This window comes from Chionomys nivalis, chromosome 7 (assembly GCF_950005125.1).
Source record: "Chionomys nivalis chromosome 7, mChiNiv1.1, whole genome shotgun sequence".
Lineage (NCBI taxonomy): Eukaryota > Metazoa > Chordata > Mammalia > Rodentia > Cricetidae > Chionomys > Chionomys nivalis.
Genome location: NC_080092.1, coordinates 32285635 through 32297494, shown reverse-complemented (window position 1 = coordinate 32297494; position 11860 = coordinate 32285635). Strand labels below are relative to the sequence as shown.

The 11860-nt window shown below is 50.9% G+C and overlaps 2 protein-coding genes across 3 annotated transcripts in view; one reads left to right on the top strand and one right to left on the bottom strand.

Moving 5' to 3' along the window:
- The first annotated feature begins 1698 nt into the window (after nucleotides 1-1698).
- Nucleotides 1699-9726, top strand: Sqstm1 (sequestosome 1). Of its 2 annotated transcripts, none has more exons than XM_057775547.1 (8): nucleotides 1699-1954; nucleotides 3469-3564; nucleotides 3828-4057; nucleotides 4151-4295; nucleotides 5607-5687; nucleotides 6433-6647; nucleotides 7018-7099; nucleotides 8980-9726. In XM_057775547.1, the coding sequence occupies exons 1-8, from the start codon at nucleotides 1750-1752 to the stop codon at nucleotides 9135-9137; spliced, it is 1212 nt and encodes a 403-aa protein (XP_057631530.1). In that variant the 5' UTR covers nucleotides 1699-1749; the 3' UTR covers nucleotides 9138-9726. The 2 variants fall into 2 exon arrangements, with proteins under 2 accessions (XP_057631530.1, XP_057631529.1); XM_057775546.1 differs by having other exon boundaries at nucleotides 1700-1954; nucleotides 7018-7213.
- Nucleotides 9724-11860, bottom strand: part of Mrnip (MRN complex interacting protein) — a 24583-nt gene continuing 22446 nt past the window's right edge. The window contains exon 7 of the mRNA XM_057775548.1: nucleotides 9724-10357. Within this exon, the coding sequence (XP_057631531.1) occupies nucleotides 9860-10357 (498 nt within the window). The 3' untranslated portion in view covers nucleotides 9724-9859. The remainder of the gene's footprint in view (nucleotides 10358-11860) is intronic.

The window sequence follows — 11860 nt, the reverse complement described above, 5'->3', positions numbered from 1 at the left end:
CCATAGCCTGTATCCTCCCCGCAGCTGGGTTCCTGGTAAGAGCTCATTTGATTTTTATTCTTTAGTTTGCTTTTTGAAAGTCCAAAGCTATTGAGAAATCCTGTCTCCAAAACAAACAAACAAACAAACAAAAAAGACAAAAAACAAAAAAAAAAAAAGGGGGCTGGAGAGATGGCTCAGTGGTTAAGAGCATTGCCTGCTCTTCCAAAGGTCCTGAGTTCAATTCCTGGCAACCATATGGTGGCTCACAACCATCTGTAATGAGGTGCCCTCTTCTGGCCTGCAGACATACACACAGACAGAATACTGTATACATAATAAACAAATAAATCATTTTAAAAAATAAGAAAAAAAAAAGAAAAGAAAGAAAGTAAAGTTGCTACGCAAGCCTGGCCTAGCCTTGAATTAGAACCCCTCCTGACTCAGCTTCCCAGATGCTGGTTACAGATGTGTTGCATCATCCCAGCTAACAGGTCACTTTTGCTCCACAAAGCAGCATTTCCTAGTTTTGGCTTTTGTATCAAGGGTTGAATCTCAGATAAAACACATACTTGGTGCTTTGTCATTGAGCTGTATCCCTATGCACCAAATTCCCCACCAAATTCCCCCGAGGTGTAATCCCTATTAAGATAAATCCCCATGAACTGTATCCCTACTAAACTCTATAGCCAACCTTTTATTTAATTTTTTATTTTATTTTTACTTTATTTTTGAGAGCGGGCCTCATGTAGCCAAGGCTGGCTTTGAACTCCTGAACCCCTTGCCTCTAACTCCCAAATGTTAGGATCACTTTCTATTTTGAGACACTTTCACCAAGCTGCTCAAACAGATCTTGAGCTTGGTATCCTCCTGCCTCAGCACCTCAAACAGCTGGGATTACAAGCCTGTGGCACAGGACTGGCTAAGGCTGGTGTTTTGGTTCCTAGTTGGAAGGCAGGTAGGCTGCCGTCTTTGACTGTCTATGAGGCCAATAAGCCCTGATATGCCCACCCCCACCCCATGATTAGAGTCTCAATCAATCTCTTTCTCTCTGTCTCTCTCTCTGGGCTGTTTGGAATCTTTATGGTTTCAATGAACAGGTTGGGACTGACCATTGATGCTTCGGAAGTCCTGGCCAGCCTCCTACAGAGTGGGATTGTGGGAAGTCATCCAGTGCTTGTCTAACGCCTCCCGATTTGATCCTTGTTAAACTGGGTCAGGCCTAACGGGGTGATATGCCTTTATCCAGTTAGGGGCTGGCCAAGGCGGAGGTAGGGGTGAGAAAGTGGGGGAGGGGTGCAGGGGGCGCTATCACCTGGGACCCTGAGCTTGGGAAGGTCGGAACAGCATCCTGTGAACCAGCTTGTTTGGCCTCCTGACAGTAAGCACCTGTGTCCTCCTCCTTTCTGTGCTGGCCATCCCCCTCAGCTTGGGGACTACACTGCTGAGTCATAGGCAGGCCCAAGCCTGGGACGCACCTAGTCTAGGACCCTTACCAGACTTTTCCCCAACAAGTGGAGGCTGAGGAGGGTCTTTTGGGGTGACCCTAGTCTTGGAAGGGAGAAAAAGGAGTTGGCAGCGAGAGCGCCCCTCCTATACCTGATAGGGGCCCTGTCAAGGGGGCTCCCGAGCCGCAGTCCCACCAGCCTGAAGGGGCGGGGCTTCTCTGTGCCCCGCCCCATGTAAGGCGGGGCTCCCGTTTTCTCCATAAAAACTGGGCTCGGCGCAGAGCAGCTGCCCAGCTGTTTCGCTCCTGCCGAGTCTGCGGTTATGGCGTCGCTTACCGTGAAAGCCTATCTTCTGGGCAAGGAGGAGGCGGCCCGCGAGATCCGCCGCTTCAGCTTCTGCGTTAGCCCGGAGCCCGAGGCGGAAGCCGAGGCCGCGGCGGGCCCAGGGCCGTGCGAGAGGCTGCTGAGCCGGGTGGCCACGCTGTTCCCCGCGCTGCGGCCTGGCGGCTTCCAGGCGCACTACCGCGGTGAGGGGCTAGGGCCGCCGGGGTGGGGAAGCCACCCTCGCTCGGCCACAGTGGGGCCGGTCTGGACGTGGCGGGGCGTCCTCTGCCTCCCCGCGGGGACCGGGGGGGGGGTCAGACGGTCTTTGGGGTGACAGCTGACCTCCCGCCGACTGTGAGGCGGTAACGCAGGGTGGCGGTGGCTTCAGGTAAAACCCCGGAAGAGCGGGGACCGGACGGACAGACAGACGTGGAGGTGGGGTGGAGAGGAGTGACGCGGGTAAACAAGCGGCGGGGGCGGGGAGGTCGGGGACCCCGGAACTAGCTCAGTCTCTTGCGTTGGAGTGGCTGGTGGCTGCGTGGGGTGGGCCTAGGAATTGTTGACAAGAGAGCAGCGGCCAAGGCCCTCCCTCTGGGAGGGGACGGTATTAAGATCTGGCGGAGGACTGTTGGGCTGGTAGTCTTTTTTTTTTTTTGAGGTAAAGTCAAGTAACCTGATTGGCCTTGAACGCCCGCGTGGTTTAGGGTGGCCTCACTCGACTTCAGTCCTCTTTGTCTGTTTCCCAGTGTAGGGGTCACAGATGTTGATCACTACTCCTGGCCAGAAAATTTTCCGTGTAACTGAGTTATTGTGTAATTCACCCAGTAAAGGTGTATAAAGAGGCCAGGTGGTGGTGCGCCACCACCGCCTAGTGTATAAATGGAGTCTTATGGTGTAGTTTTGTTCGTTCACTTATTAATATGTGGGAGGCCCATTTGTATTGTAGCTCTCACCAGTATTTTTCCCCCTCCTGTACTGGGGCGTGAACCCAGGGCTTTGCATATGCTAGGCAAGGACTTGAATGCTGCATCTCTGGGTGATATTTCATTGTGTGTGTGTGTATGTGTGTGTGTGTGTGTGTGTAGAATAATCTGTTTGGATATGTCATGTTTAGTTGATCTGGTATTTGGTTGGTAGGCACTGGGCTGTTGGTAGTGTTGCTGGCTGAGTGGTTGCCCAGCCTGCCCATGTGTGGCTTGGCATATATGAGGAGCTTGAAGACTAATTGTACTAACATGTAAACATACACGCCTGCTTGTAACCCCAGTACCAGTGTGCTAACATAAAAACAAAGCCAGAGGGCTTTGAGAGATGGCTCGATGGTTAAAGCTGCTCTTCCAGAGAACCCAGCTTCTGTTCCTAGCACTCACACTAGACGGCTCACAACTACTTGTAATTACAACTCCTAGAGCTCGACACCCTGTTTTGGCGGGAGGCTGGGCTCACTCACATGTGTGCTGCCTTCTGTGCAGAACTGTAATCCAGGACCATCCAGTTTGTGTCAGAGTGAATGGCCATATCGCTGCTTGCCCCAGCATCCAGGCTGAGCCTAGAGCCTCTGCAGATGTCGTTTAGCTTTGGGCTGTCTGTCCATTGCAGCAGTAGATATGCAGCTGGGTGCCTCTGCTGTCTATTTTCTGTCTAGTGCCTGCTAGGTCAGCGTTTGGCCCCTGAGCCGTGTCCCTGGCTCTGATGTATTGTCTCTTAAACCACACAGATGAGGACGGGGACTTGGTTGCCTTTTCCAGTGATGAGGAGCTGACAATGGCCATGTCCTATGTGAAAGATGGCATCTTCCGCATCTACATTAAAGGTATGGGGCTGCCCTAGGGCACTGCCTGAATCCGCGTGATTCCTTTGGAGCTTCCCTCTCATAGAGGGAGGGTCAGGACGAGGATGAGTTCTAGGGGCTGGGAGCTGAGGGAGGTGCAGACGGGGCTCCTGCTGTTTAACAGTTGCAGGGCCTGAGACCTCTTGACCTCATACGAGGTTGTCCTAAGCAACTGACCAGCCGGGCTGCAGTGACAAGGGAGAACTTCAGGGACTTGCTCTAATAGTTTTTAACTCTCCCTGCAGAGAAGAAGGAGTGCCGGCGGGACCATCGCCCACCATGTGCTCAGGAGGCATCCCGAAACATGGTGCACCCCAACGTGATTTGTGATGGCTGCAATGGGCCTGTGGTGGGAACTCGCTACAAATGCAGTGTGTGCCCAGACTATGACCTGTGCAGCAGCTGCGAGGGGAAGGGCCTGCACAGGGAGCACAGCAAGCTCATCTTTCCCAACCCCTTTGGCCACCTCCCTGATGTGAGCTGGTTCTCTGCAGTTCTAGGGAGTACAGGGTGGTGGAACCTGGAAAGCCTGACCCCTCACTGCCCTGTCTTGTTTTTTCCTGCCCAGGGCTTCCATCATCATGGCCGCTGGCTTCGGAAGCTGAAACATGGACATTTTGGCTGGCCTGTCTGGGAGATGGGTCCACCAGGGAATTGGAGCCCACGGCCTCCTCGAGCAGGGGATGCTCGCCCTTGCCCTACAGCTGAGTCAGGTAAGGCTGGTATTTGAACTGGCTTTGGGGTGTCATGAGTAGCCAGTCAATTCAGGTGGGCCCTTGGTCAAGCTATCCCCATAGCCTAAAGTCCAGCAGTGCCCACAATAAGCTGTACACTACACATATCCCCCCCTCCCATATAGCGGTTGAACTTAGGACCTAATATAGGACCTTGCACACAATACATGCGGGTTCCATCATTGTGCTACAGTCTGTCCTATCCATGTCATCAGATCTCTTAAGAACCCTGCAGAGACAATGCATTTCCATTTTACAACTGAGTAAACAGGTGGCTAAGTGCCTAAAGCCACTACTGTCCCCCCAGGGCCGCCCCGCCCTGCCCTTCAAGTTGCTCAAATCTTTTTTTTTTTTTTTTTTTTGGTTTTTTTTTCGAGACAGGGTTTCTCTGTGGCTTTGGAGCCTATCTGGGAACTAGCTCTGTAGACCAGGCTGGTCTCGAACTCACAGAGATCCGCCTGCCTCTGCCTCCCGAGTGCTGGGATTAAAGGCGTGCGCCATGAGTTGCTCAAATCTTAAAAGACACAAACAAAACGTAGTTACAAAGCCCATGTGGTGGCACAGATACTGTAATCTTAGGACTCAGGAGGTAGAAGCAAAAGGATCAGGAATTCAAGACCAATTTTGGCATAAGACCCTGTCTCAAAAACCTAAAAGTAAAAAACTCACACATAGCTCTGCATTCTAGATTTTAGGATTCTGCTTTTTAATTTTTTTTTTTGGATTTTAGAGACAGGGTTTCTCCGTAGCTTTTTGGTTCCTGTCCTGGAACTAGCTCTTGTAGACCAGGCTGGCCTCGAACTCACAGAGATCCGCCTGCCTCTGCCTCCCGAGTGCTGGGATTAAAGGCATGCGCCACCACCACCCGGCACTGCTTTTTAATTTTTGTTTCCTTGAGACAGGGTCTCTTTATAGCTCAGGCTAGCCTGGAACTCACCATGTAGCACAAGAGGGACTTAAACTTGAGATTCTCCTGCCTCAGCCTCTTGAGTGCTTGGATTGCAGACTTGTGCCAGAACAGCCAGCTGGGTTAGTTGTTTGATTTTGAGTAAACAGCATATCTAGGACAAGGTCAATATTTATATACTGGTTGTACTAAGCCTCTGGCCCAACATGTGACTCACTGGGAAACCAAAGGTGCAGTGTGGGAGGGAAGAGAAGCACCAAGTGTGGTCAAGGGGTCCCAGGATGGTGATTACCTAGATGATGGGGACCTTGGCACAGAAGCCCTGTGATAAGCGGCAGAGTCACAGAATTCGAGCTCATTTTTCTTCTTGTGAAAACCATCAGCTTCTGGTCCGGCAGAGGATCCCAGTGTCAATTTCCTGAAGAACGTAGGGGAGAGCGTGGCAGCTGCCCTCAGCCCTCTAGGTGAGTGAGCTTCCTGGCCATCCTGTGAGACGCCCCAGTGGTTGGTGACTCAGTGTGCAAGTGGCCTTTGGCAGCCTTTTCTGGCACACTGTAGAGGCCAGGGCAGATCTGTGTGCTTGACACCAGCAAGGTTTTGTTGCGTAAATTAACCTTTACTGCAGACTGGAATGGGTGCCTCAAGGTTGAATTCCTGACTAATTCTTGAGCTTTGCAGTAAGGTAGAATGAACCAGTGGGGAGGGTGATCTGTGGGTGGGTGGGCTAGCCTTTGGGGTAACAACGGCTTGTGTTTTCTGAGCTGAATGAGTTGAATTTTACACTTGAAAGCAGGCAGCTGATATTTTCCTTCCTTCCTTCCTTCCTTCCTTCCTTCCTTCCTTCCTTCCTTCCTTCCTTCCTTCCTTCCTCTCCTTCTTTCCTTCCTTTCTTTTTAGGCAAGGTTTCATGTTAGCTTAGGTTGGCGTAGAACTCTGTGTAGCCCAGACTGGCCTTGAACTTGTAGAATTCCTCCTGTCTTGGCCTGCTGGGATTTCTTCTCCTTCTCATTTGAGAACCCCCAAATCTTTCTGGAAGCAGGGAGAAAGTGCTAGATGCAGGTGCTCTGGGTTGTGCCTTGCAACAGAGTTCTGGGGTTGAGTCCAGCCTTTGTATCGTTGGCTAGCTGCCAGTGTCCCAGTCCACCGAGTCACTGATAACACGTGCAGGGGAGGCCTCTGGACTTGATGACTCTATTCCCCCTTCTCTAGGCATTGAGGTTGACATTGATGTGGAACATGGAGGAAAGAGAAGCCGCCTGATGACCACCTCCCCAGAAAGTTCCAGCACAGAAGACAAGTGTAGCACTCAGCCAAGCAGCTGCTCTTCGGAAGTCAGCAAACCTGATGAGGCAGGCGAAGGCCCCTCACAGTCCCTGACAGAGCAAATGAGAAAGATCGCTTTGGAGTCAGTGGGACAGCCAGAGGTAGGTCTGCTTTCTCCCATGACCTTTAACTGGCCTGCCTGGCATCTTGGCCTCAGCCCCAGCCCCAGCCATCTTGCAGCCAGAGGGGTTCTGTCCTTGTTATCTCTGTAGTGTCTTCAGTCTCTCGAGCCTTCTGACAGAACTCTGTAGAGAAAAATCTTACTCCCATCTGAATCCGTAATTCTGTATGGGGCGTTTATCTGATGTACATGAGATCCTGGGTTCAAGCCTTGGCATCATGAAAAAAACAAACCAGACTTGGTGCAGGCTGCTCTCTAGTGCCTGGGATTCCCATACTGGCTCGGAACAGATAGTGGGGTCACACTGGCCAGTCACTTCATGCTTGTGCTCACAGCAGATTATATTGCAGGAGCAGATGGAGTCTGATAATTGCTCAGGAGGGGATGAAGACTGGACCCATCTGTCTTCCAAAGAAGTGGACCCGTCCACAGGTGAACTCCAGTCTCTGCAGATGCCAGAATCAGAAGGACCAAGCTCTCTAGACCCCTCCCAGGAAGGGCCCACAGGGCTGAAGGAAGCTGCCGTGTACCCACATCTCCCACCAGGCATGTGGTCACCAGAGGTTTCTTTTACTTTGCTTTCAGAGTATCCTGTCCTGTGTCTGGTTTTGGCAGCACAGAAAAGGGTAGCATGATCTGGAATTTTTTGGACACAGGGTTTCTCTGTGGTTTTGGTGCCTGTCCTGGAACTAGCTCTTGTAGACCAAGCTGGCCTCAAACTCAGATCTGCCTTCCTCTGCCTCCCGAGTGCTGGGATTAAAGGCATACGCCACCACTGCCTGGCTGGGATTTTTTTAAAAATTTTTTTACTATTTTTTGGTTTTTCAAGACAGGGTTTCTCTGTAGCTTTGGAGCCTATCCTGGAATTAGCTCTTGTAGACCAGGGTAGCCTCAAACTCACAGAGATCCGCCTGTGCTGGGATCAAAGGCATGTGCCACCACTGCCTGACTGGGATTTGTTTTTAAAGGCAGTACCTAGTTGTATAGTCCAGGGTGGCTTTGGGGTTGTAGACTTACCTGCAGCACACTGTCTGGTGGTGTTGTCAGCTGACATCAGAGAAAACTAGAAGATAGTCTGACCTCTTCTGTCTGCATCAAGCAACAGTAATCTCATCTCATTTTAGGAATTTCTAAATCTCAATACCCAGATGTCCTGAGAAGGCAGATGTGACAGAAAAGGCAACACTGGTTTTGGACCGTCATACACCAATGAAGTGAACTTAGACCCTACACACCATTTTCTCGGGGGTTGCAAATTTTAATGGCTAGCACCATGGCCAAGGCCCCGGTAGAAGCCAGGCAGTGTGTAAAGTGCTGGGCTGGTTAGTCCCAAGTGTACACCCTGCAAAACAGGCAGCCAGCTGCCATGTTTCCAGGATAATGGTGTTCAGGTGAATAACTTATCTCTGGGTCAGATTTGGCCTTGAGGTTTCAAAGCTTATTTTCTCTGCATTAGAGCAGAGGGGCAGCAAACGGTTGCATGAGAGTCTGGGGAGGGGCTTTATTATGAGTTAAAGGCCATCCTGGCTACACAGTGAGACCTCTGCACCTCCATGGCAGACTGCTTATCTCGCACTTGCAAGGCTCTGGACTGAAAGCAGAACTGGGCAGGGGAGCTGGAGAGCTGGCTCATCTGATACAGTGCTTGCTGGGCAAGCGTGAGGACAATAGTCTGGGCTCCCAGAACCCATGTGAAAAACCAAAAGCTGGGCAGTGTGGCAACTGTGTCTGTAGTCCCAGCAAGCAGAAGGCAAAATCCCTTCAAAGCTGGCTAGCTAGACAAGATGGAACTCATAAGCTGAGTTCACTGAGACCCCAACTCAGTCACGTGGAGAGCAATAGAGGCAGACTCCTACTTCAGCTCTGGGCAGCCACAAGGGACATAAGTACCATGACACATGTGCCGAACAACAACAGGGTGGGGAGTCAGGCAGAGGAGAGTCACCACATTTCCTTATCTATAACGATTTGAGATGCTGTTCCATTGTTGCCCAGGATGCCCCTGAATGATCTTCTTGCCTCCATCTCTTGAGTGTTGGAACTACAGGCTTGAGCCACCACATCTGGCAGTAAAACTTTATTAGAAAATAACTGCACTCATTTGCTTACATACCTTCTGGCTGTTTATGCTACAGTGGCGGAGTTGAACAGTTGTGACAGACTGGAAAACCTACAAAACCAGCTATTTATTTGGTCCTGTAGCTGACCTCTGAGGTTCCTGTAAGGTCCAAACAGAGGAGTCTTCCTGGCAGGCAGGACTTGCTGTGTTTGGAGTGTTACAGGGCACCTCACTTTCCTGTATTGTTTTGCAGAGGCTGATCCCCGGCTGATCGAGTCGCTCTCGCAGATGCTGTCCATGGGCTTCTCTGATGAAGGTGGCTGGCTCACCAGGCTTCTACAGACCAAGAATTATGACATCGGAGCCGCTCTGGACACAATCCAGTATTCAAAGCACCCCCCGCCATTGTGACAGTGCTTGTGCCCAAGCCCCGTGATCCACCCCTTTGTCTTGTAGTTGCATCCAGTAGAGCAGCAGGGCCTCTATAAGGCCAGTTTCTTGGCATTCTTCCAGAGCCTGCAGGTGGGAGTGTGTGAAGCCCTTCAGGGCAGGAGAGAGTGACTTGGGAGACTTGGGGAGAGCTCCAAGAGTGCACATGCTGACGCCTGGGAACACAACCAGGTGCTTGTGGCTGAGCTTCCTCTGCCTTTCCTAAGTCTGGCCTTTGCCAGGGAGCTGCAGAGGCACACTGCACTTGCTCTTGCTGCCAGCATTGCACCAGCAGTCCAGAATTGTAGCCTGGTGACCTTCTGTGCTTCTTTGTTAAAAAGTGAACAAATAGAACCATTATGTTATGAGGGGGCTATCCACAGGAAGTCAAAGGTGGCAGCGACTGGGGCCTATATATGGCTCCTGGGGGATGGAGAACTTGTGTAGGCTCTCACCATATACTGCCTCCCTTTTTAATGATCCAATGTTAATGCTTTTAAACAAAACCCCATGTAGATTCCTCTGACTTGATTTTTAAATAACCTGTAATTAAATGGCGTATGCACTTTAACCAACCCTGTGGTCCTTACTATTGCTGTTACAAGAGAAGTCTGTTTGACAGGTTATTTGTTCTAGAGCACCCCCATCTGTGGCATGGAGGACTGGCATACAGGGACCACATCACACACGAGTCAAAGTGAAGGCTACAGGTCATCTTCAAAGTCCTCCCCAGTTGTAAAGAGGTTGTACAGTTGCATGGATGGGGCCTTCTGTGCCCCTTGAGCCAAGGGCCTACCATCTGCTTGAGGAGTCCCTGTGGCCCATGACTGATCTGGGGTCTTCCTGCTAGGCCTCTCTGGCTGGGGTGTGGCAGTGTGAGTGGTTTGGGCAGGCTGGACAATGGCAGGAGCCCCGCTGAAGTGGCCAACCCCTGGAGTCCTGGCCTCAAGGGTCCCTTGCTTAGCTTGTGTTGACTCAGCTAGCCTGGTGCTCTCCTGCAGAGGCCTTGATGGGTTTCCGTCCACATGTGGGCTGTTCCCAGGTGACAGGAGAAACTGTGCCCATTTAGAAGATTGAGCCTTAGCCTGCAGGACAGGGCTTGGTAGTTTCCACCTTGGAAAACCAAGTTCCCTGATGTGGGCTGCAGTCCCGAGGGCAGGACTGCTACCTTGTTGCTCTGTCCCAAACAGGTCAGTGGAGTCCTGAAAGAAACCAGAGAAAGGGTTTTGCTTGGCAGGACCATCAGCATTAACCCTTCTGCTTTTTGCATAACTACTGTCTAAATCCTACAGGCTAGAACATGCTGTTGTGAGGTTTAACAGTCAAAGTTGTTCATAAATGTTTACCCTGACCTGATAAATCTTGTGACCACATTCCTCACATAAAGAAGACATCCAGAATAACCCATTTCCTGGGAAGCTTTGGGTCAGGTCAGCAGTCTCCATGAGAAGATGTGAGCAGCGAGGGGCCTAGATAGCCACCACTTAGAAAGATGTAGTCTATCATGCCTGTGCAGCCCCAGCTGGGCTGGAACATCTCTGCAAAGTTGGAGCCCAGGGGCTGCACTGAGGTTTCTAGGAGGTGACAAGGAGCTGGGCCTAGCTTCTTTCAGCTCAGAAACCAAAGATGCACAGGAAAATGGGTTTCACTGCTTACAAAGGAATTCGACAGCAGCACTGGATCTTTGCATCATGACTGCCCAGATAATGCTGAAGAGACCATGACTCTGACTGCTAACTTGGCTTTACCACTGAACTTGCTGTAAACTCACTGAGGTCTTAGTTCCTCTAAAACAATAGACTGGTGAAATTGAAACTCAGTGTTTGGTCTAGGGTGTGGGCCGCGGTAAAGGCTCTGTTACTCACTGCCATGATTCTCGCTCAATGGGACTCATACCTACTGGAAGCACTAGGTAGTTTAAGAAACATCAAAAATTGAACTCTGGGTTGGGTGGTGGCAGTGCAGGTCTTTAATCCCAGCACTTGATAGGCAGAGACAGGTGGATCTCTGTGAGTTCAAAGCCAGCCTGGTCTACAGAGCAAGGTCCAGGACAGCCAAGGCTACACAGTGAAACCCTATCTTGGAAAACAAAACTGAACTCTGTCTCTTGGCTTTGTGCCATGCTCTGCATGCAGTCAGGCTGAGCTGGGTAGGCCTTAGCTAGCCGTTAGGGGCAGAGGAGGTGAAAAGAACAAGAACCCTCATTCCTAGGCTTCTATAGCAGCACAATACAAAATATGCACTCACATGCTCAATGTGCAGTGGGCCTGCTAGGTCTGAGCATCACCAACACTATAAAGTGAGGAGTGCACTGGAACAGGCATTCCTGGATGGAAACCAGATTAATGACGTTCCTCTACTCTGCAGCACGAACAGGCTTTCCTCAAGCCTTCCTGGCCAGCCTTAGCAGGGTCTCATGAGCTGCTCTTGGCTGTGAGTTAACCACATGGGATGATGACCGTGACACTGTCTTGCTGTATGTCAGAATGGCCTGAATTCACGCTCTTCCTGCTTCAGTCTCCTAAACGCTGGGATTATGGGTATATAACCTGGCTCAGGAATTGGCCTTTTTTGGGGGAGGAGACAGGGTCCACTATGGACCCGGGAACTTGCTATGTAAACTAGGCTGGCTTTGAACTCACAGAGACTCATCTGTGTCTGTCTCAGAGTGTTGAGATTAAAGGTATGTGCCACCATGCCCAGCC

Excerpts from the sequence above, each read along its gene's own strand:
- Sqstm1 (XM_057775546.1), top strand. The coding sequence starts at position 1,750 with ATGGCGTCGCTTACCGTGAAAGCCTATCTTCTGGGCAAGGAGGAGGCG. Across the intron at positions 3,565-3,827 it reads CTTCCGCATCTACATTAAAG|AGAAGAAGGAGTGCCGGCGG; the intron begins GTATGGGGCTGC and ends CTCTCCCTGCAG. Across the intron at positions 7,214-8,979 it reads GTACCCACATCTCCCACCAG|AGGCTGATCCCCGGCTGATC; the intron begins GCATGTGGTCAC and ends ATTGTTTTGCAG.